The sequence below is a fragment of the Macadamia integrifolia genome, chromosome 5 (assembly GCF_013358625.1).
Source record: "Macadamia integrifolia cultivar HAES 741 chromosome 5, SCU_Mint_v3, whole genome shotgun sequence".
In the NCBI taxonomy this organism is placed as follows: domain Eukaryota; kingdom Viridiplantae; phylum Streptophyta; class Magnoliopsida; order Proteales; family Proteaceae; genus Macadamia; species Macadamia integrifolia.
Window position 1 is genome coordinate 25,401,830 of NC_056561.1, and position 24,122 is coordinate 25,425,951.

Here is a 24,122-nt window from a genome sequence, read left to right on the forward strand (position 1 = left end):
ATTGAAGGTCATGCTAAGTACTTCCATGTTCCAAGGGGTTGTCCGAGTATCTCCCATAGTCTGTATGCTGATGATACCATTATTTTTGCTGAAGCTTAAAGTCTTCTATGATGCAAATTATTGGTTTCATATCTAGGTATGAGGTTTCTTCAGGCCAATAAGTTAACAAATCAAAGAGCTACTTTTTTATGTCTTCCAAAACTCATGAACATAGAATCAAGATGGCTGAAGAGGCTACAGGTTTTAAAAGACGCTCATTTCCTTTTACCTATTTGGGCCTTCCTATAATCAAAGGGAGGGGTAGAATTTTTTATTTTAATGTGGTCCTTGAAAAGGTTTCAAATAAGCTTGCAGGATGGAAAGCAATGTTGCTCTCAATAGGTGGTAAGATTATTCTAATTAAGCATATTCTTTGCAGCATCCCAATCTATTTACTTTCTGCTTCTTTGGTTTCCATTGGTATTTGGAAAATTAGAAACCTTAATTTCTAATTTCTTATGGGGTGAATTAGAATTTGGAAGGAAACATCATTGGGTTAGTTTCAACACTCTTTGTCTCCCTGTAAGTGAAGGTGGAATAGGAATAAGATCTTTCAGAGATATGGACACTTGCCTTTGGTTGAAATCCTTATGAAGGATTAGCACTAATACATCTCTTTGGTCTACATTTTTCAAATCAAAGTATTTGAGAGGTGATCATCAATTTATAGTTACTTGTCCCACTAATGGCACAAAAACTTGGAAAAGACTTTTTGTCCTTAGAGATATATTTTTTTAAAATTCCAAGTGGTTGGTGGTGAAGGAAATTTAAATTTTTGAATGGATAAATGGACGGATTATGGTCCTTTGGTTGGTTGGTTGAGTAATGTTGAGGGTATTGATACATCCATGTAGGTTAATGATGTTGTTGACACTGATGGTTCTTGGAACACAACTTTATTACAACAAAAAAATGTTCCCAATGATTTACAGAATTACCTGAAGTCTATGATTATTCCTATTTCATCTGTGAAGGATAGACTTATTTGGATGCCAGCTGTGTTTGGTGATTTCTCTGTAAAGTGTACTCGGAAAATTATTAGATTGAGGTCCGAGAAGATTGGTTGGGATAAATTGATATAGGCCTCTTCAATCCCAATCAAGATATCTTTTTTCAATTGGAAGTTATTAAAAGGTAGAATTCAGGTTGATAGATCCATTCAAACCTTGGGGGTGAAAATTGCATCCAACTGCAACTGTTGTGCCAACCATAACATTGAGGACATTTATCATCTCTTCATGAAAGGTGTTCTCGCTAAAAAGGTTTGGGGTTTCTTCTTCCAATTATTTGGCATCCAATGTGATCATTTTCAAACCCTTTTTCAAAGAGTTTGTTTTCTGCAATATTTATCAGATAGAAAAAGAATCAGTTTGGTTTTGTTATTGGGATCATTTTTAATTTTCTTCTTTGGGAAATTTGGAGAGAGAGGAACTACCGCCATTTCAAAGGAAAATCCAACTCCTCCTCAGTGATTATTAAAAATGTTACTCTCTGGTTGTCTTTCATTCAAATGCCAAATAACTTCTCTAGAGGTTTAACTGAGCAGGACTTGAAGCTGTTGTGGTATCTGAAAATTCCTATAACAAAGATTAAAATTAAAAGGATAACTTTTGTTAAGTGGATGACAATCAGTGAATTTGTCTTCACTTTAAATGTGGATGGAGCTGCAAAAGGTAATCCAGGACCATGTGGTGGCGGGAGTTGCCTTAGGGATCGCAAGGGCACCATCTTCTTTATTTTTGCTCATTTTTATAGAGTATGCTCCAATTATGTGGCTGAGATGAGAGCGGTAATGGATGGTGTTCGTTTCTATATTTCTTTAGGTATCACAAGATTTCCCATTATCTTAGACTCAAAAGATGTTGTGCAATCTATTTCTGATGGTAAAAATGCTCATTGGAATTTTTGGTATTGGTGGAACTCTCTATCTAAGCTTTTGTAATCGGCCTCTGTTTCTATTTGGCACTCAGTGAGGGAAACTAATAAGGTGGCTGATGCTTGTGCTAATTTTGCTGTTAGTAGTCATTCAAATTCATGTTTCACAAAGTACAATTCTTTTCCGGACTCAATCAAGATTGCTATCAGGGATGATAACTCTCGAATTCCTTTTATTAGATCAAAATAGTTTGTTTTTTTATGGCTGATTATAAAGCCTTCCTTCCTCTGTATCTGAGTTGGGTTTTGGTTTTACTTTTTTTAATTCCTAATATTGTGTAGTTAAATCTTAAGATGTTGGGTTCGGGGTAAGGCGTGTTATGCCCCCCCCCCAATTGTATATCTTCATTTATCTTCTATCAATAAAATTTTTAGGTCCGGCCAGGGGAACCCAGATAAGTTCCTGGTTGGGAACCCAGATAAATTCCTGGTTACAAAAAAAAAAAAAGGTATCTGGATCCGAATTGTCATAACCCTCATTATAATCAGTTGAGAGAGAGAGGGTTTTAAACTTTTAACGTGGTTCGGTTGAAATTTACAACCTACAGGGTGTGAATCTTTCCACTATGTTAATTTCTTCTACAGGTGTTCTCTATATAGGGAAAGATGGTGTGAATCAAGGATTTGATTCATCGTACAAGGAAAGATATTAGGTTGAGATCCTTATTTTCAATACAGGTTGAATCCTTATCTTATCCTCTTCAATCTAATATGGATTGGGAGAGGATCCTATCCATCGGGCAGGGTGGGGGGAGGAAAAAGGTCGGGTTACACAAGTCAAGATGTAAAGAATAATCGAAAAAAAATCCAGATTTGATTTGTTTCTGTATCCAGTCAGGGAATATTGGGATCTTGGAATCCAATTATATCCGATCTGTATTTGATCCACATTCGATCCATTTACAACTAAAATACAAACAAATCCTCGTGAGACAACACAACTCAAATTAAATTGGGATAGGGAAATAAAAAATATTTTTTTGCCAATTGATTACTGTGAAAATTTATATTGTTAAATCTATGAGGTTAGCAATAAGCATTTCCATTTTGAAATAAAAATTACTCGCACTGCCAAATCATACAGGTTTCCAACCTTGGGTAATTGGAGGGCATGGGCAACCAGCAATGAGACATATACCCCATGGTGGCCTTATGAAACCAAAGGGACTAATTTAATGAGATCTGCAATGGTATTATATAGAGGTGTCAATTCTAAGCCCGCACCGATAGGTCCGAGCTCGACACGTTTATTAAACAAGCGTTAACAGTGCAGGTAGCTAGCCCCTCGGGTACCCGACCGAACTGACACGTTTATAAGCCCGATTTGAACCAATTCGTTGTAGCCTGACCCCTTCAATACTACATGAAATTCATATTTTGCCACTACTAGTAAAAAACTAATTAAATTGTCTTACCTTTTGCTTTGTAATAAGATTTGATTTAATTAACCTTTGTTTTCTAAGTTGTAAGGGTCATAAATTCTTCCTCTTTTAAGAAAAAAACAACTATAATCTCATATCAGTTATCTTCTTTATTAAAGAGTTGCACCACATATTTCTGGGCCTTCAACTCATTTAAGAAAATATATTTATGGTAGGCATGCTTAAAACCCATCTAAACTTAAATAGGTTCGTAGCCCGATTAAGGCCCGTTCAAAGAAACCCGATTAAAGCCTGACATTGACCAGCCCGATTATAAACCGTATCATGCCCCCAAAACTAGGCGCATTTGCTTAAACAAGAATTCACGGTGCAAGGCTTCCAAACGGTCAAGCCCGACTAGGCCCTACCGAAACCAGCCTGACCCAACCGATTGACACCCCTAGTATTATGAACCACCTTCAATAGTAAACAGACAATGTAAAATATAAATTTTAAAGAGTAAGTGGCCATTGATATGGGCATTATATTTTTTCCCACAAGGGTTGTACCAGGTCTTACAGGGAGCAAAGGAACAAGGGTTGACCCATGTAGAAGCATGGACTGTCAAGACTATGAAAATGGTTCCAAGTGGCAGTATCAGAGCCGACTGAATGAAAAATCCAGAGGTCATTTGCTTATTAATCCTAACACGGTGTAATTTAGGCCTCAAATTATTTATTGGGGCACTATCTGGTCATGTAACCCCTGCACCAACACGGGCCAAATAAGAGCAAACAAGGGCATATACATGTCTTGGCACAAAGGCCACACGATCAGGTAGCGTTCTTTATTCTTCCACCGGCATGCATTTTACTATTTATTCCTACTCATTCATTGAGTCAGGCCTGACTTAAACCTGCGAGATAAAGTCAATAAACTAATACTGTCATGAATTGAAAGAAAAACCTTCCATAACTAGTTCATTTAGATGCAATTATCATTAGACAAAAACGAAGCCATGTTGATTTTGATATTCCTTTTCACTATAATTTTAGGTATAGCTACATCTATGCATTAGAGTGCCATATATCTATTTTCCAGTACAAAAAGAGAGCAAAAACCCTCATTCTCTGCTGTTCTACAGCTAGAAGTCACAAGAGAATGAGGAAACTGGACATTCTACTATAAGAAACTTAGATATCCCCAAAAGAGAGAAGATATTTAGTGTCTGGCCTTTACATTGATTTGGTCTTTTATACAGAACTCAAAAAGGGAAAGCCAATCAATTTGGAATCATTAAATATTAGTCTCCAGAGTTGAACCAGCTTCGAGTACAAATTTTCGAGATATCTCTGGAATTTGCTACTGGCAGATCCTGGTCCCCCACAACCGTCTCACTCCTGAAAGAATAGTACACGTATGTTTAGACTACAACTTACCAAAAATGTATATTCAAACTACAACAAACCACTCCTTCAACAGTGATATGCGTAGTTGCAGCATCTAGAAAATCTTTTCAAATGATATAATTTGAATATTACATTATAATCGAACACAAATTTCCTATTTTAGACCCATATGAGTGGGCATCAAAATGGCGAGGCTAGAATTCTGGTGAGGTCAACACTTTTTGGCTATTCTTTCACCAGTGTCCTGCTCAGGTCCAGCAATCTTGACCAAATAATGTGCAACAGAATGGAAAGAAAACTGGAGATAAGGGGAAACAAAGACCATCTCACTAGGCCATTTCGGAAGCAAGAAATTTTCAGACAGCATGCAACTAGAAGAACTCCATTGCAGAGGCATTGAAAAAAATAGCTCGATGGGTCTGTTAAACGAAAAAATCTAGCTAGTTTTGAAAATAACCATTCAGGAGAGATTGTTTGGCCCCAAATTTTCTTAATTACATATTGAACATGAGAGAGCCAAGAGATTTTCTTAACTTCCAATTTAGCTAGCTATCAGTTTTTAGGTTGAACCCCATTGAGGCCTTGAAGAGGGAGAACTTCAATACTGAATTAACGATTCATATCAGTAAGTAGATGTCCATGATCTCATATGATGCTACACACTGGGTTCAATAGGGGATTTTTTTACTTGTTGGGTCATTCTTTTTATTGTATTTATCTTTTATATTAACTGTTACCTGAGTTATGGAGCATATGTATGTCCACCGCAAGGCAGTCCAAGTGTTAGAAGCTCCTATTTAGTAGAACTCACCAATTTGGGAAAGCAAGAGTCCTAGTATCTGTTCTACTTCTTGTTAGTTGATATTTTTATGTTCTAAGAGTTCTATATACATGTTATTGCAACTATCGATGAGATAAATTAGAATGAACTGAAGTTTAGTTGGAGTTGCTTACCGTAGCTTGGAACCAAGAGTAACTGCGTGGTTCATTCCAGATGAGGGGGAGGAGGATGATCATTCCAGATGCTCTCCCCAGAATGAGATCTCACCATGGCCGCAGAAACTGCCGCTGTCACTGGAAGATGGCAGACACCCTTGACTGTACCCAACCTCTACATTGATGTATTTCAGTTAGAAGTTTTTTAGAAGATCATATCATTATTTTTCATCTGGCTAAGTGGACTTGGTGTTCTGAGTGCTGAGAAGAGCTGAGAGGAAAGGTAGGATGAAGTGGTTTAAGTGGGTTAGGCAAGAGATATGGAAGTTAGATCAGACGCATACCTTTGCAGTGTGATAAGCTTCCAACTTACATGCTTCCTAACACTTGTTTGCAACTGTTGCTCATTCACGTCTGCTCCAGCAGTTCGGTACTTTTTCTGGTTCTTTTCGTTTTGATTGATTCTTCCTGGGTCGTCTTTAATTGGGTCAGATGTTGAATCAAAAGAGTTTCAAGTGATCCATTCCTTGTGAATCAAGGGTTCTAAAAAAATTTGTTGCCTTTTTTGCTTCCTTGATTGTTGTATGAATTTATTTCAATTTTTCCATTGAGCAGAGTTAGGCATTTGGATGCCATTGTTGAATGTTGATTCTTCATTTTATTATCAAAACATTAGAAAAAGAGGGCAGAGGATGGGGGAATCCACATAGATAGACCTGGAGTCCTCTAACCCTCTGATTTTACTCGGGATTGAAGATGGAGGGAAACCATATAGGAACCAATTAACTGAAACCAAGCACAGTTTTGTTTTGGTTTTGGAAAACTGAAACGGAATGCTATTCAGTTTGGGTTTGGCTTATTATACATCTTGAACCAAAACAAAACCGTTTAGCAGGAATTGAACCAATTTACACCCTCAACACAATATGAAAAGTCGATGGAAAAAACTCAGAGCACTCTCGCTGAATTCTTGCTTCTATGAAGAGAACCAAAAAACAGGATGAAGCGGGACCATCTACACCAGTTCCACAATTTGGTACTTCAAGGATCCGAATGTGCCTCTGAAAGCAAACCGAATCAGTTACTCTCCAGGATGTCATATGACAATTCTCAGATAGGGATTATGGTATTATGTTCGAGATTCCTAAGTTCGATGATGAGAAGGGACCCAAGGATTTCCTTCACTGGTTGACCAAATTCGAAAGGATTTTCGCCTACAAATCCTTTTTAGAAGATAAAAAATGTGATCTCATTATATGCAAGCTCATTGTCACAGCCCGTCACTAAGGCCCATGGGCCAAGCTCCCTCACAAGCCCATGGACATAGCAAAGTCCATTATCTGGAACTCTACACTTGAGTGTAGGGAGTCTAAACTTTCTAGAGAAACCTCTAAAAGCCAGGAAGGTTCTAGACATACTTGTATATAGATAGCTAAGGGATAGGTTTCTAGACTTCTCCAGGTTTCCAAAATCCTCCACTAAGGAGGTGGGAAGTTTCTAGTCTCCATGGCTAGAAAGTTCCTATCCATTGGAAGGGGGAAACTTGCATAGAACCTATGCCCTTTTTGTACCCTTGGGAGCCTATAAATAGGAGAGGCCTCATTTTTGCCAAAGAACCAAGCAAGTGAGAAATCAAGTTCAAGCTTTCATTCTCTTAAACTATCCTGTGTTCATTCTCAAAGATCTCTCCTTATGTCCCTCAAGAGTGGAATAAGGTTGTCTTAGTGCTAGTAAGAGTGCTAAGTGCCGCCACGGTTGTATTAACAAGACTAAGGCTGTGACACTTGTAGTATCAGAGTTTGGTTGTGAGGGAGCCAAGCTTATGGGTCAAGGCATCATTTCGAGCTCAAATATGCAAGACGTGGTGATAGGCAAGAAAACCCGTGGAAGAGAGGCCAACCCCAACAAATGGAAGCAAAGGAGGGGCAAAGCAAGTTAGTCGATGTTGAAAATGCTATGGAGCTAAATCAAGCTCAGGTGGGATTGGCAATGGACGAGGTAAAGGAATGTCACGATATTACGAAGCAAAGTGGGAGGAGCTTAAAGGCCAAGTGGGGGAGGTCAAGGACGAGCTTGCAAGTCAAATGGAGGAGCTCAAGTAGTCTCTACTAGGTACTCTCAACACCATGGTACATACCCAACAAAAGGAGCGCATGCTACCTTTAAAATTTTATTGTGAGAGGCATTGGCCAAGATGGAAGCTTGCATTGAGGAAGTGTGTGAGGATTGGGTTATGTGTAAAAGGGTAACAGTTGGGGCTGCCACAACCTCACGTGAGGTGCCTAGGATGGAGGCACCAAAGCCCAAGCCATTTGACAGGAAGAGAAACGCATGGGAAGTTGACAACTTCCTATGTCATATGGAGCGGTATTTCGTGGTGATGGCACTCGAAGACGAGCAAGCCAAGGTATGGACTGCCACTCTCTACATCACCAACACAGTGACTATGGTGGCCTAGTAGATATGCTGACATAGAAAGAGGTATGTGCACTGTGGACACTTAGGATGACTTTAAGGAGCTAAAAAGACAATTATATCCCAATGTTGCTTAGCTAGGAAAAGCCTTAAAAGGCTCAAGCACACAGGTTTTATTCTAGACATTATGAAGGGGCTTTCTACACTTATGCTTGAGGTCCTTGTATGAACGATGAAAAACTCTTATTCAATTTCACAGAAGGCCTTCAAGGCTAGGTTGCACTAGAGCTAAATGTCAAGGACTGCAAATACTTGCTTCGGCCATTGCAGTGCTAAAGCCATAGTGCAGTTTAGGAAGGTAGATAGCTCCAAGGCCAAAAAGGTTATAATGGCAAAGGAAGGGGAGAAAAAGGGTCCAACACTTACCCTCCCAAGGAAGCACTAGCAAACCCCCATTAGGCAAGGAGGGTAAGGTCCGGCATGACAAAAAGGATAAGTTTACCCCAAAGGACAAATGCTTATTGTTGGATATGGATTGCCCAAAGAGGAAAGCCCTCAATGTGATACTGGAGGAAAGGAGTGGGGACGAAGCACACATGGGGTCCCTGATGGAGGGTCGGTATGGGAAGGGAAGAAATCCTTGAAAGAACTCAAAGTTGTAGGGGAGGGAGAGGAGAATCGCACGAACTAAACCCGCAAGCACACGCTATAAATAGGAAATTAAAAAACTTTTAACATGGAAAAAAATCCTGAGATGAAACTAACTCAAAAGGAAAAAAGAAATCCCAAACCAACTCTAACTATGTCCTACATACCCTAGCACTTTGGAAATAAAAACTAAAATAGAAGATTCTCATAATATTCCTAAATAAATAAAAGTTACTAAAATCCTACTACATTCCAAAAACTCAAATATGGATCTGATTCATCTTCGTCTGGAAACCCAGATGATATGGATTGATCCATGGGTGTGCATCTGCATCAATCCCTACAAGAATTCGTTGCCATCAAGGTCACTACCACTCGGGAAGGGATCATTTAGTAAAAGTGCATGCCAACAAAAAACCCATAGGCGCCATGGTAGACACAAGCACCACCCATAACTTTATCTTGATAGGGAAGGCAAAGAGACTTTGACTAAGGGTGCCAACAAGTGAGGATGGCATAAGGCTACCAACTCCCAAGCTCGTCCCACACACGATGTTGCTCAAAGGGTTAAGATGAGGATCTAGCTGTAGACTTGTCGATGGTGCCCATGGACAACTTTCAGGTAGTGCTCAACATGGAGTTCTTAAGAAGGGTTAAAGCCTCACCGATTCCCTCATCATTATGATGTGCATTATAGAGGACGGAGCACCAGGCATCATCCCGATAGTACAAGGGAAAAGGACAGCCAGAAGCGCCTTTCAGCAATGCAATTGGAGAAAGGGGTTAAAAAGGGGTAGACAACATATTTGGCTGGACTATTGGAGAAGGAAGAAGTCCTATCGAAGTGCTACCCAAGCTGGTTGAGAGGCCCTTGATGAGTTCAAGGATTTCATACCACCAGAGTTGTTTAAAAGACTTCATTCGTCCTTCCAAAGCTCTTTATACTGCATAGGTCCTGTTTTAGCGGAAGCATGATGGGTCATTTCGACTATGTATCAATTATCGGGCATTGAACAAGGTAGCAATAAAAAAAAAATCTCATTCCTTTGGTAGATGATCTATTTGATAGACTTGAAGGGGCAAAAATACTTCACCAGTTGGACCTGTAGTCGGATACTATCAAGTCTGCATTGCTAGGGAAGACCAAGCCAAAACTACATTATGACACGCTATAGTTCCTACAAGTTCTTGATAAGGCCCTTCGGCTTCACCACTGCACCAGCTACGTTTTGCACTCACATGAACAAGGGTTTCCATCCCTACCTTGACAAGTCTATGGTGATTTACTTCAATGACATTGTCGTGTATAGTAACAACTTAAGAGGAGCATGTACAACACCTGCAGGTTGTTCTCAAGGCATGGGAGTGGTCAAAGGAGTGCCAACATGCTTTTTTTTAATAAAAGAAGGGACTAATAGAAGAACCAACGCTTGCCTTGCCCGACTACAACAAGCCATTTCAGGTGCATGCAGATGATCTAACTTTGCGATAGGATGGGTGTTAATGTAGGAAAGGCACCACATCACCTATGAGGGCTGCAAGCTAAATGACACAAAGCAGTGCCACTACTGCTACACAGTCCAGGAGAAGGAGATGACCATAGTGGTGCATTGCCTAAGGACTTGGCACCACTACCTACTTGTTCAAGTTTCATGTTAAAGACAGACAACGTTACCTCAAACTACTTCTAGACTCAAAAGAAATTAAGTCCCAAGCAAGCCAAATGGCATTCAACTTGCAGAATCTCATATGTGAACGCCACAACACCAAGTGGGTTGGTCATCCAGGCCAATGAAACGCACGAGCGTTGCTGGAAGAGGCATACTATTGGCCTCATATACGTGATGACTAGAGGCCTATGTAAGGGCTTGTCTTGTGTGCTAACAAAGACAAGGTGGAGCAATGTCAAAGTAGTATAAGCCATCCTCTCATGCCCTCCATCAATTGTCACCTTTATCTTAAGATCTTGAAGAACACATTGGGAAGGGTCAAAGGTAAAGGAGCAATTTTTTAAGATGTTTTGTAAACGGACTTTACTGATAAAAAGATTGACAGGTAACTTAGGAATATGAAGTGCAGTAGATAATTGAAGAGATAATGACAAGGATTGGCACCACAAGAAGTAACATTATTAAAGGATCCATCTACAAGAATAACTTAAAACGAACAATTAGACTACTGAAAATCACAAAAGCGATTAGGCTTACTGGTCATATGTGAGGATGCACCTGAGTAAATAACCCAGGGAATGGAGGACGAGGAAACAAGACATGTGGGTATACCTGAATCCAAGTGGCGGATATGGAAGAGGATTTCGTAAAATGCTAGATCTGTTTAGTATTTGATTGAACATCTCATCACAAGATATACATCATCTCTAGACAAAGAAAAAGGAGTGAATTGGTTCGGTTCAAGAAAGTGCTAGTGTGAACTGAAACCAATTCAAGAACTGATTCGGTTCTGAAACCTCGTAGTCAAGCTGAACCTGTTTGGTTCAGTTTGAATTTGGTTGTCATAGCTGCAGAACATATCTTCTTTCCAGAGTCTTCCACTCTGGAGTATGCACTCTTGCTCTCTCCCCTTTGGACAATATCCCCCCCCCCACTCTCGGCCAAATTCTTCCTCTCATCCCCCTGTTCTACCACTGGATTCTTAAGCACAGGAAGCTCAGGCTACAATATACAACCAACAACACTTAATGTTAGCCCATGCGAAGAGCTACCTGACGGAAATTTTTCCTCTGCCTGAGGCCATAACCATTTCTAAACACTAAAGCGATAGTTGCGTGCCTCAGGAGTATACCACTCTGCCCAAAAGTGTATGTAATAGCAGCCTTTAACTACAATCAGAACATGAATCAAGAAGGAATCCCATGTACTGAAATCAATGCTCTGATACCATGCAACAATAACAAAATCTGAGTCAGTACCTGGTCATAAGACAGAAAGAAGTGAAAGAGAGGAGAGAACACACAGTCCACTGTTTGAGTTAGATGTGTCAACGGGCCGGTTTGGCTCGGTTTCGGTTCAGTTTTACTGATTTCAGTGTGTGTTTTACACTAACCAAAACCGATCCAATAAGGATTTTTAGATTTTGGTCCGGTTCCGGTTTTCGTACAGGTTTGAGTTATTTGGTTCGACACGGTTTGGTTCGGATTTTTAACATGAAATGGAACCGGTATCAGCCCAAACAGCCCACCCTCTTTTTCTTTTTTCGGTTTCAATAATCAAAAAGACCTGTGTTCGTTTAAGAACCAAGCATAACTATGAATTTCTTGGTTTAACCGTTTCATGTCTTACATCAACCCTTTCAAAGTTTAAATAAATCATTAACCACTGAGAGAATCATAATCTGTAAGGGATCTAAAAACTACCACCAAGCCAAGCAAAGCTAAGCTTTGAAGCTTAGAACCTCTCCACGAGGATCTGACTAAACGGAAGGTTTCATTCTTTAACTTAATGGTACTTGATGAAGCCAAGGAAAGCACTTCCTGCTGCAACACATCAGCCTATATTTCCGGATCAATCCGTGAGGATTCCCACACACTCGGCAGGTATGAGATCCAGGGCCATAGCTCTTTGGATGGGAGTTCCACACATTCGACTATTCAAGTGCCCCATTCTTCCACTCTCAAAGAAACCCTATGCACTGCTGCTGCTGTTGGCAAGAAGAATGAGTGCTGTCCACCCTCACTCCAGAACAGTCTAAGGGAAAAGAGAGAGAGAGAGAGAGATAGCATATTGCAAAAGAAGAAGAATCAGCTTGCTGTTGCCATTGACGTTTCCATTTCCGATAGGGGTGAGGAGAGCCAGAGATGAGCGAGAGGCTGGCGCCGCTGGGGTAAAGAATAGAGAGGAATAAGAATTAGACAATTAGGTATTTTAAGATTTATATACTTAGGGTTGGGAGTAGGTCTTCTTAGGGTTCGGTTTGGCTTGGTTCCATGTTCGATTTAGTTACCGGGTTAATAGTGAACTGTCGGTTTGGACAAACCAAGCCAAAAACGAACAGTTTGGAAAACACACACCAAAACCGGCCCAATAAGAGCTCGGTTCGGTTTGGATCGGGCTAAATCGGAGCGGTTCTGACTGGTTTTTGCCAGTTCGGTTTATATATTGACACCCTTAGTTTGAGTAATTGGTAGAATACTCAAACTGTGGGGTGGGGGAGTCAATTTATATTAGTCAAAGAGAAATTAAATGAAAAGACTGGGTCCACACCCAGAACAGACTTAGAAGTAAAGACTTTGAAAACTATGACAATAGTACCCCTAATGTAGAACCAACGCACCCATCTGATTCCAATCATAAAGTCGACGCGCATAACTATATAACTATAAATCTCAGGAACAAAATCACCTACAAGGTTTAATAGCTTAAATAAAATATTGAACTCAGAGCAGAACCTCAGAAGAACTTAAAGCTTAAGAAGCCCAATAATAGACTAGCAAAATTAATAAAGTAAGCAAACATCAGTAATGAAGAGAAAACTATAGGGTTCTGCTTCACCATTTCGACTATGCATTGCCTATGAGGAGGCATGTAATTGGGGCTATCTTAGGGGATGCTTCTGCATCAACCTCCCACCTGCAATAGCTAATATTGCAGCTCATGGAAAGATTAGAGATGCCCTGGAAATAGTGCTAAGGATTCAAAGTTCAAAGAACCAACTGAGCATCTTGCAATAAACATTGCGAAGGCTTTCTAGAACCAGATGTGCATCTGATACCTGTAAAAGCTGGACTAGCAATATTATGCACAGATACGGCATTATAGTTGAACAGCAGCGTAAAGGAAAGCTGAGAGCAACAGAAAGCAGAATATAATACCAAACGAAATGATAATTCACCCAGACTGGTGCCCCAAATCTTCTACCGCTTGGTTTATTGCATATAGAGTCATCTTCTTTACCTGTTCCATGGGGAAAAACACGAGTACAACCAAAAATTGTTAAGGCAGAAGTACTCGCAGATTTTCTCAAATAATATCTTAAAGCATTCATTTCGTGGAACACAGCTTCAAATGCAAAAGTGTTATGCAAGGAACTCCACTTGCCAAGAAAAAAAAAAAGAGGACTCTAAAAGGCCATGAAATCCAACCAATTTTGTTCATTTTCGACAGTCAATAGTTGGAAGATTAGGGTTCCAATTTGTGTATCTGGGAAGATAGGCTGCCTGAAGAGAGTTGTAAGGGAAATTGGGTGGAATTTTACCCATCAGGCAAGTTTACAGGTGGTGAGGGATTCAGGTACCTAACAGAACTCTTATCTTTTATATATTTTAAACGCAATTGCATGTGATTGAATCATTTGCTTTCAGATTCTGACAAAGTTTCTTCCAACTGGATTTAGATAAGTGCACTGTGATTTAAGTCCCTGATGTTTGATAGAATGTGCTCAGAGAGGGAGTTGAACTATCGTGAGTAGAAAGTAAAATAATCAGATGAACATCAAATAAACAAAATTAAGCCAAATCCCAGGGAAAAATTAATAACGCATCTAAAACTAATAAGCCAACTGCATCCATAGCATGCTTCCATAATCAACTATTCCATCGATTAACCAATCTACATATGAAACCGCAACAATATACCAAATAGCATAAAATTTAAAATAAAATAAAATAAATGAAAAGAGGGAAGGAATCAGTCATTGGACAATTAAGACATATGACAATACCTCCAGTTTGTCTTCGTTAGCCCTGTGATTATTTGGAAGTGAACGAAACTCCTCAGTCAAGCGGATGCACTCACGAATATTTTCAGGAGATACAAAGTCAAGTGCAACTTTTATGCATGACTGCAAGTGATAAAACAATAGCATTAGATGATGGCATAACATTTTTTTTTTTGAGGGGGGGGTGGGGGAGAAACAATAAGATTTTTTTCACTCCCAACTTCCCTTAAGAATGACATTTTCCATTAGAAAATTTTTACATTCATTGGGAGCTTCAGTGACCTGAATCCACACCCCAATATTTTGATCTCCAAGTTCATCATTCCCTATGTGATTTGTATGCTATTCTTGCATTAACAAGTACTACTGTGGTAATATTTATCTTATTCTTTTAATTTTCAAGTTTGTCAATAACTATACATATTGTATCCAGAAACCTCTACACTTTCCCATTTCCAAAATTATGCTTCATTAAAAGAAGTGTTCTAAGTATCCCTCAAAACTGAGGAAACTTAGCAAATGAATATCCTAATCGAAATTGAGAGGAAATGGAAAGAACAATATGTTGAATATCAAAATCGGAATTGAGAAGAAATAGAAAGAATAATATGTTTCCACTGAAATCTTTCTCTCACGCTCACACAGTTGTCATGGTACATAGACAACACCAAGACTACTAACGCAAGCGCCAGATTCCATGTATACTTACAACAATTCGGGGATATATTCTAGGTCGAAGTGCCTTAATACATAAGGAAATTGGTCACTTAAGGCACCAAGGCCCACCACGTGACACTTAAGAAAACGGCAAATGTACCTCTAGCATCGCTTATGGGGAGATAGATGAGGTGTCCCCACCAAGAGATAGTAGGTATCAAGGGGTTTGGGAGATCGGTGTGGGTGTGTAAACTTTAGTCTTATATCGCTTAGGGGGACGTTGTTGAGCTAGTTGATAACCTCTAGAATCCTTAACATAGCACAACACGTTTGAAAGCCCTGAAGCCCATGGGTCAAAGATGACAATATTGTGCCAAAAGTTAATGGGGCCAAGGCATTACAAGTGGTATCAGAGGGAACCTAAACAGCATGTGGAACCATAGCGGAGACATTGTGCCAAAGGGAGGGAGAATGTGACACCCAAGAAAACAGCAAATATATTGGACCCACCAAGGAATCGGTGAGGTTTCCCTACCAAGAAACAAGTATTAAGGGATTTGAGAGATCGCTAAGGGTGTGCAAACTTTAGTCCCACATCGCCTATGAGGAGGTTGTTGGGCTAATTGATAACCTCTAGCCTCTTTAACATAGCACAACGCGTTTTAAAGCCTTGAATCCCATGGGCCGAGAAGGACAATATTGTGCCAAGGTTAATGGAGCAGGGGTGTTACACACCTAGGTAACACCTTGACAACTAGAAGTACACATAGAACCCTTCACAAACTCCCCCCCGAAAAAATGAATAAATAAGGAAAATTATCTTGTACCACCCCTATTTTTAAAATTTATCTGAGATGACACCCTAAAAAATCAAAAATGGCAAACGTAACCCTAAAGTCTAACACCGTTAGTATACAAATGAAAAATTACCTTTTTTACTCTAAAACAAAATATGAATAAAAAAGAAAGTTTCCATTCTTGTTAACCTCCTCTGTTTCTCTTTTTTCAAACCAGTTACACTCTTTGAACCCTAGAATGAGGACACAAGCAGTAGGGATTGAGGGACGAATCCACCAAATAGATGGACCCGAGCTGAAGCGCTAACTCGAATGGGGAAGATGAACACTACTTCGATTGATGGACCCAAAAAATCCAGTGGCCGGTATCACTCTCCCATTATAATCTTCTTGCACAACTCGTTGTCATCATCATCACAACCACTGTTATTGTTAACATTGCTACCATCCTTACTAGATTTACTACCTCTGCCTCTGCTGCATAGATTCTTTAAGGCAATGCTCCTCTTATTTAAGAAACCCAAGAAAGACAACAATGGCGCCGGCAATCGTGGCACCCCATTGAATTTTTCCTTTTCATTTACTTCACTTAGACGTTGCCTACAATCCCTACAGATATGTTGCTCACTCTGCTCTGCATCTCCCCATAACGGGGACTTGTTGAAATCACCACCGCTGATGCAACCGCCGCCGCCGCCACCACCACCAACCACATTGTTGCTTGGTCGGGTTTTCTTGACACTCTTTGCTACCAATTTAGGGATCTTGATTCGTAACTTGGCTAATGGGTCCCGGAGTTTCTTGTTGCTAATGATGATATTGATGAAGTAAGCTAATTGGGAGTTGAAAAGATTTGGGTCTCTCCTTGTGACCATTAACCGGTAAGTGTTGAAGGTGTTCTTCTTCTTTGTGGTTCTTCTCATCCTTGAGATTGTGAAGCTATTAAAAGCCCTAATTTGAAACCATAAGTTGAGCCCTACTTTGAAGGGTAAATTTGTCATTTAAAATTTTTCAAACGTGACACGTCATCACTTGACGCTAGTGAGCTAATGGAATGGATTTAAGAGTAATTATTTTTTGAAAAAGGGGTGTATACATGCAATTTTTTTTATTTTTTAGGGTGGTATCTCAAATAAATTTTAAAAATAGGGGCGGTACAAGATAATTTTCCAATAAATAAATAACAATCACAAAACCTAATTCCAGAGTTCCATTCTAGTCCCTCCCCAACTAAACTTAACCAAAATTCCTTTCTTACTCTATCAAAACTTTCCAAACAAACCAAGGTATGTCTATGGTTTTAAATATCCAAGTCAAACATTGCAAATTCAAAAAATCCATCTAATCTACATTGTTATCAGTAGAGACCAATCTAATGCCACGCCTAGTATCCCATAACCCAAATTAACATAAAAAACTATTTTGTATTCTTCGAATCTAAGTTTTAGTGTTCCTTCTACCCATATTCCACTAGTCAAAAACTTTTGGGCAGGGTTTGTAAGGAGGGAGAAAAGAACTGGATGGAGGAGACAAAAATAAGAGAAAGACAAGAAGATGGTTTGGGGGTTAAATTAATGGTTTTCGAGTGGAATAGAGGAGAACAATTAGAGACTAGAGAAAATTTGACTCACATCCACATTTTCTGATAAGAGTAAGATACGCTTGATACGCCTCCTTTAAACCTTCCAAACAGATGGCGAGAGTGAGATGCGAAACTAAGAGCATATGAAAAATAAGTATCATATCGATACAAACTATTTTTGAAAAATAAGTATCATATCGATACCTGGCCAATACAGTACACTACCTACTGATACTGAGAACCCTGCCTTCCCTCCATCCCTCATTCTGATTTGACCACCTTAACACTTAACATGACCAGTCTCCTCGGGCATTCCAGGTCGCTTGTGGGCTAGGTGTGGCCTAGCCCAAGCCATGATAAATACGTTACCAAAATCAGGCCATTGAACATCCTTGTCTTGCACTTCTAGTCCCGATGGCCCTCTCATTTTCTTGATTTCTATGAAAAAAGGAAACGTTGAAAAATTGGGAATTTCTTTCGAACATAGTATTGCTGTCAACTTATAATATTTTTCTGCTTAATCACGAAAGCTAACTTGACCTCGTAAAGTCATGATTCAATTATAAGTAGAGAGTGTAAACAAGAATTTACAAAGGAAGACTTTAATAAATAGAAAATAAGAGATTCTTAAAAACCTATTTAATTTGACCTACCTTGAGATTTCTAACTTGATGAGGACATCCAACCGGAATAAATACTGCCTCTCCAAGTTTTTGCACAAAAGTCCATGGTTCAATCCCTATTTAAAAAGAAAAAAAAAAATGATACTTAAGTATAAGCAAACCAGCGAACTGCATCTAGGCTGACGAAGTTTCTGTGAATAAACAAACCAAATTCCTCTTTGAGATTCCTTTTATGCTCTGTGGTTAAGTAGAAAGTCTGATCATGAATGGGGTGAGAAACCTGTATCAAAAAAATATTAGAAGTTACTTACATACTTGACATGGATAAACTGTAGTACTGTTTAGTTATGATGAACTAATGGTAAATTTGATGTTCAGCCATTCTGCATCAGAGGTTATCACCAATAACTAACACAAGAGATTCACATACAGAACATTCCAAACTGATCTGTCATTACCTGCTTTAGAGGATTACAAAGGATGTGTCTGAATTCCCTACTGTGCTTCCTAAGATAAGCCTCTAGCTGAGGTACATCTTGCCTCCGGAAAATGTCCCAAAGGGCACCGCCATCTGCTGGTTCAGGCCCCCCCTCCTTGATTCCAGTAACTTCATGTGGTATACCTCTTTCATTATAAGTTTCCATCTTGTCATCATCCTTAATTTTAGCATCATCTTTTGAACCGGAGGACCCAATTTTTTCCTTCAGTATACCAATTAAAGGTGCTTCATTAGTAAAAGTTTGGCTTTCAGCGAGACACACATCACATTCTTCACTACTTCCAGTTCCCACCCTATTCTGGCAGCCTTCCATATCAATCTCAGTTTCCAGCTTCCTTGACTTATCACGGAAGTGTGGATGCAATTTCCTTTCCTTTCTCTTTCTACCTCGAACACCTCTAGGCTTCCCCATGCCCTTCTGGGTATCCTCTGATACATTACTATCCCCCACCTTTTCCGACTGAAAACCAGAGACCGAGTCTTCTCCATTTGGTAAGTTGTGCCCTTCATTAAGTTTTACTGTTAAACCAGATGAACAAGCATTTCCATCTCTATGTAAGAGCATACCATTAACTTCAACTTTTCCTTCAGCATTTGCAGCAACTGAAAAAGTATTTACTTCCATCTGTTCTTCAATTCCAGCTAGTTCTTCATTTTTTTCACGTTTGGTTCTCCTAGTACTATATTTTTTTCTCCTTTGAACTCCAAGATTCACCAAACCATTTGTTGGCTTTGAATTAAACCCACCCACATATTCTTCTTGCATATCTTGGTTGCAACCGACTACCCTAAGGTGCTTATTATTTCCAGGCATGGGGCAGGAAGCACAATTTTCTGCAGTCAAAACCGGAGACAAGATTGACCCCTCTGAAGTTGAAATTGCACATGAATCTAGAATAGCTTGTTCCAGGATGGATGACTGAGGCTTCTCCTTAACTTTTTGATTGACTGTCGGAAGTCCACCAAATATTTCTATTTGGTCTTGTGCCCTGTGTTTCTTTTTCGACTTTTCTATCATAGCAAGCTGCTCAATACTCGGCACTACATCAGCAGTATGAGTTAAAACATTTACCTGAGGAGAAAAAGAAGCACGGTTGGCACCGAAAGGAATCTTCCACAACATCAATAACATTTTTAATGTTCACCACAAATATTGCTAACAAAAGCAGAGAAAGAGAGAGAGAGAGAGAGAGAGAGAGAGAAAACCCATAAAAAAAGGACTGCAATTATTTAATAAATAATTAAATTGACGGAGCACTAATCCCGATTGGTTGCATGAGAAGTTATGCAAGGTAAAATAAACTTTACAAGGGTAAAGTATAATGAGAAGGTGTAACGGGATCCACACATCTTACATAAAAAATCAATCTCCATGTGTCTAGATGTAATGCAAACTTTGGTTGACCTAAAATGCATTTTTCCTTCCTGCATGGGAATTTCTTAACTGAAATCACTTTTTACTTCTCTACAAAAAAAAATTTTGAATTTATCGAGTCATATTTTTCCACATTCTATTGTTCTAGTCCCCACATATTTCCTATACAACATCATGTCAACTCCTTCTAACCAAACTCCCCATACGATGTTTTCTTTTTCCATTTTTTATTTTCCTATACTTTACCAGGGAAAATTATTTTACTTCACTTCACATTTAACCAAACAGGGCTAAGAAAATTAAACTTCACACAAAAAAAGAAAGGAAAAATATAAGCCATTCTAAATATTAAATACCTAAATATTAGGATTTTGTACGATTTCTAGTTCAATTTCGGACTGATTTTCGTGAAAAAAGTCAACAAATAGATTTTTGGTTAAGAAATTGAAATCATTTGGTTGCATCAATCTGAAATATTTCCATATAACAAATCCATTTGGTAGTTCAATTTCTGAGAATAGTTACTCTATATTTCTTTGGGAGAGGGTGGGGGCGGGGGTGGGCCGGGGATGGGGGCGGTACTCAGAAGGTGGATGTTGGCAGTGGTGGTGGTGGTCGTAAGACCAATAAGAGAAGAAGGGTGGTGTTTTATTTTTAACATTCAATTACTGTTTTGGCCATCAAATTAACAGTGTGCTCAATGCCATTTCAATTTCGAAATTGAAATATCTATTCACCTATTTCTGAATTTTAGTGAAATTTGATTTCTATTTCACTGAAATAAGGTGCAAATATAAAAACAAACAACTTCCGAAAATCTTTTTCCGGCTTGCTGGGGCTCACCAGCTGCTTGTTTGTAAGTAAAGAGCTAATGCCCTTTTATATAGGGTGGTCACGATCAGCTTTTCTTCGCGGGCTTTGCTAGGTTGGTGGCAAATCAACCTGCAGCTTTCTTCTCTGGCTTCTGGCTTCCCGAAATCACCCCAGGAAATTGAAATAGAAATCATACCAAATCAAGCCTTAGGGAAAGCTTTCAGAAACTCTCCTCATAAAAAATAAAAAAATTAAAATCATGAAAAAATTTTCAACATGTAATAACGAGTTTAGGCAGCTTATGAAAACTGCTTTTAAACAAGTTTCCTTATTTCTTTTCTAAATAGCAGAAAATCTGTTTAGGGGGCTGTGCAACTAAAAAAAAAAATTAGAACCAAAAGGCAGAAATTGTCTGGAAAAAAAAATAATCTCTCTCTCCCCCCCCCCTTTTTTGTTTCTCTTTTGGATTTTGGCAAGCGCATCCTAACATTAAATATATTGAAAAAGTCACAAAAGGTTGAAAATATCCTTAATGGAACTGAAAGCATTATTTTTTATTACATTCATCAAACAACTAATAATAGTCATGATAAATATTTCAATTTCATAGTTAAGTCAACTATCGAATGTTAGGATTATTAATGTCTCATTGTCCTCACCTCTAGATATTCTTAGCTGTTATTATTTATTACAAATATAACTCTCAGTGATGGAGGGTTATAATACCATAGAAGAAAAACAGCATACTCCTATTAAGGACCGGGTTTTCCTACAATGGCGTTAAGGAAATAATTTGCCTACTGAGCACCAAGACATCTCAATGGCAGGTCAGATGGGACCAAAATTTATGGATAGGAAGACCCCAAGTTCCCTTACCCATATCCCAAATTTTAGACCAATGCAAGCATGCCAAGTGGTAAAACAAAGAATTGAAAATCTGGGAGTATTGAAAGGGTGCACATGACTAGTCTACAGTGGAGGTGCATGGACAAAGACAGGAGGGTATGGCATTATATGAGAGGGCAAAAGGATTGAATTTGAGGCTGAAATTTGATTGTCCTATTTAAGCTATTCACTATATATCCAACGGTCAGTGCCACATCGCTCTTCCATGTGGCAAAACTAGGTGTGCCTGTCAGGAGATTCTTTCCTAAACAGTCATGTGGAAAACTTTTTGCTTTTATTAATAACCTTCTTTATCACAAAATGGAAAGCATGTGGCCAAGTGTCTGCATAGGCTCGGCAAAACAACACAATTGTCAGGAACACACTATACCATTGCATTTGGAAATGATAAATTACTGAACCGCTCCCACAAAGGAATAAAATGATCCACTCCCAAATGATTGCGGCTCTCACTGCTAATATTTATGGGATGGATATACCAAAAATCAGTAAACCCACTGGGTTACAACCAAGCAAATAAAGATAAGAACGAAGGAGAATGAAGCGAAACCAGCTCCTGTCCCACACAACACAAGTGAAATTCAGACTTGTAGAAAGGAAAGTACAACCAAGGAGATCCATATGCCAAAATATATAAAGGGAATGTATCTTAACACTAATTAATCTATTCACCTTTTGGCTGATCTATTCCTAATCTCAAATGAAACCATTCAAGCAAAACTGGTGTGATAATTAAGATCATCAAAGGCAGCTGGCTTTGACTTACAAAAATTACCTAGTCAATAATATACCCAAATGGAGGAACAAGACAACATGGAAAAATCAGCCACTTCCTATCCTAGGATCCTAATGAAAGTTCTACACCGGAAAAGATACATAAATTAGCCATCAGAAATAAATAGAAACCAACCATACCGCATCAGACATATCACAATGAAGTTTGGTTACTGAATCACCACGGCCTAGCTCATCAGGAAATCCATAAGCAATATAGGTCTTTGGCCCAAGATCTGGCTTCAACGTGTTTTCGGGCAATTTTACAGCAAGATTAAGAATGCCATAGTTGGGATGCGTGTATTCTTGAAATGGCAAAGAACTGACAAATTCAGCACCATGTCTTGGTAACCGCTTCTCAAATAATTCGGAGGGAGGCCAGTCTTTCAGTTTCAAAATCTCAGGCCATGAGTTGGCGTGGCTTCGACCCTCTGAGTATCCCATGAAAAATCTGTGAATATTGATCTCAACCTGCATATTTCATAAGGGGTAATAAACAAATGATATTTTACCAAAAATAAAAACTAAAAAACACAAATGATATGACAAAACAGGCTGTAACTCTTAAATTTTCAAATTTTCGACACTCCATATCATAGACACTTGCACATGTGAACCCGACAAGTCAAAGGCCCACAAATGTATTCCAAGACAGATATCATTCAAGCATAATACGAAAGCTACTGGTTAAGAGATTGTTTACAAAACTTTCAACTTTCAAATGTTAGGGTGTTCTCAATTCTGAAAATTACATAAATCTTATCATGGTAAAACATTGTTAAAAACTAAAAGTGCAGTAACATAATCTTTTGTTTTGATGTCCATAAAATTTTTTCCAATCAGGAGATTTTAACAGCATTCACACACTTTAAAGTAAGTTTGACTGGAGCATAACTTTGTCATTACAACTTAGATTTAAGTAATCTTGGACAGTTGGACTTGTTGGAAAGCTTGTTTTTGTTTTATCTAATACAAAAAGCCTCATGTAAAATAAGATCATTTGACCGATAAAACTTATTAGAGGAAAGAGAATATGTCCCTAAATGTTGACTTTAGATGACGTGATGTGACTCAATGTTGATATTTGATGACTTGATGTGGCTTAATGTTGATTTTGGATGACTGGATGAGGCTTAAAGTTGATTTTTCATGATATAAGCTATATGTAGCATACTACATAAGGTTAGAAAAGAGGCAAAATAAAAATTACACTTGGGTGCCATGGTCGCCTAAGCAATTAGGCACACCTCCACCACAGCACCACCTTTGGTCGCCTTGCCCCCTTGACAACTATGTGTATTGCTGATTCATCCCTTCAATATTCTCTTATATGGGAGTTGCATGGAGGTGGAGTTGGTGGACCTATGCAAAGACACTACTATTTTAATGGGAGTTGATCGATATTATTGGACACACCTACAACTGGGATATTGAACTCAGGATTAACTAGTGCCAAATGTGCCAGCATTCCAAAGGAACGAAGCAACACACAAGATTATACTCCTTGCTGCCCGTTCTACATGCTCTGTGGGTTCACCTTAGTACAGATTTCATCCTTGGTTTAAGTTCCACTCAAAAAAAGTACGACTATTTTCGTGGTGGTCGACCAGTTTTCGAAGATGGCCCATTTCATGTCTTGCCATCCGACTTATGATGCTAGTCATGTTGTAGTCTTATTGA

General features: G+C 38.9%; 1 protein-coding gene across 3 annotated transcripts in view; it reads right to left on the bottom strand.

Moving 5' to 3' along the window:
- Positions 1 to 4,335: 4,335 nt before the first annotated feature.
- Positions 4,336 to 24,122, bottom strand: part of LOC122078449 (lysine-specific demethylase JMJ25-like) — a 52,096-nt gene continuing 32,309 nt past the window's right edge. The window contains exons 7-13 of one of the 3 annotated variants that reach the window (XR_006140071.1): positions 22,584 to 22,913; positions 18,534 to 19,646; positions 18,283 to 18,355; positions 18,106 to 18,191; positions 14,420 to 14,539; positions 13,472 to 13,653; positions 4,336 to 4,735 (exon numbers count right to left, since the gene is read on the bottom strand). Coding sequence is in view for 1 of the 3 variants with exons in the window: in XM_042644432.1 (XP_042500366.1) it covers positions 13,588 to 13,653; positions 14,420 to 14,539; positions 18,106 to 18,191; positions 18,283 to 18,355; positions 18,534 to 19,646; positions 22,584 to 22,913 (1,788 nt within the window). In the remaining 2 variants the exon portion in view is untranslated. Of the gene's footprint in view, positions 4,736 to 13,471; positions 13,654 to 14,419; positions 14,540 to 17,501; positions 17,553 to 17,656; positions 17,891 to 18,105; positions 18,192 to 18,282; positions 18,356 to 18,533; positions 19,647 to 22,583; positions 22,914 to 24,122 lie in introns of those variants that run through there. The other 2 variants (XM_042644432.1, XR_006140072.1) reach the window with 2 other exon arrangements.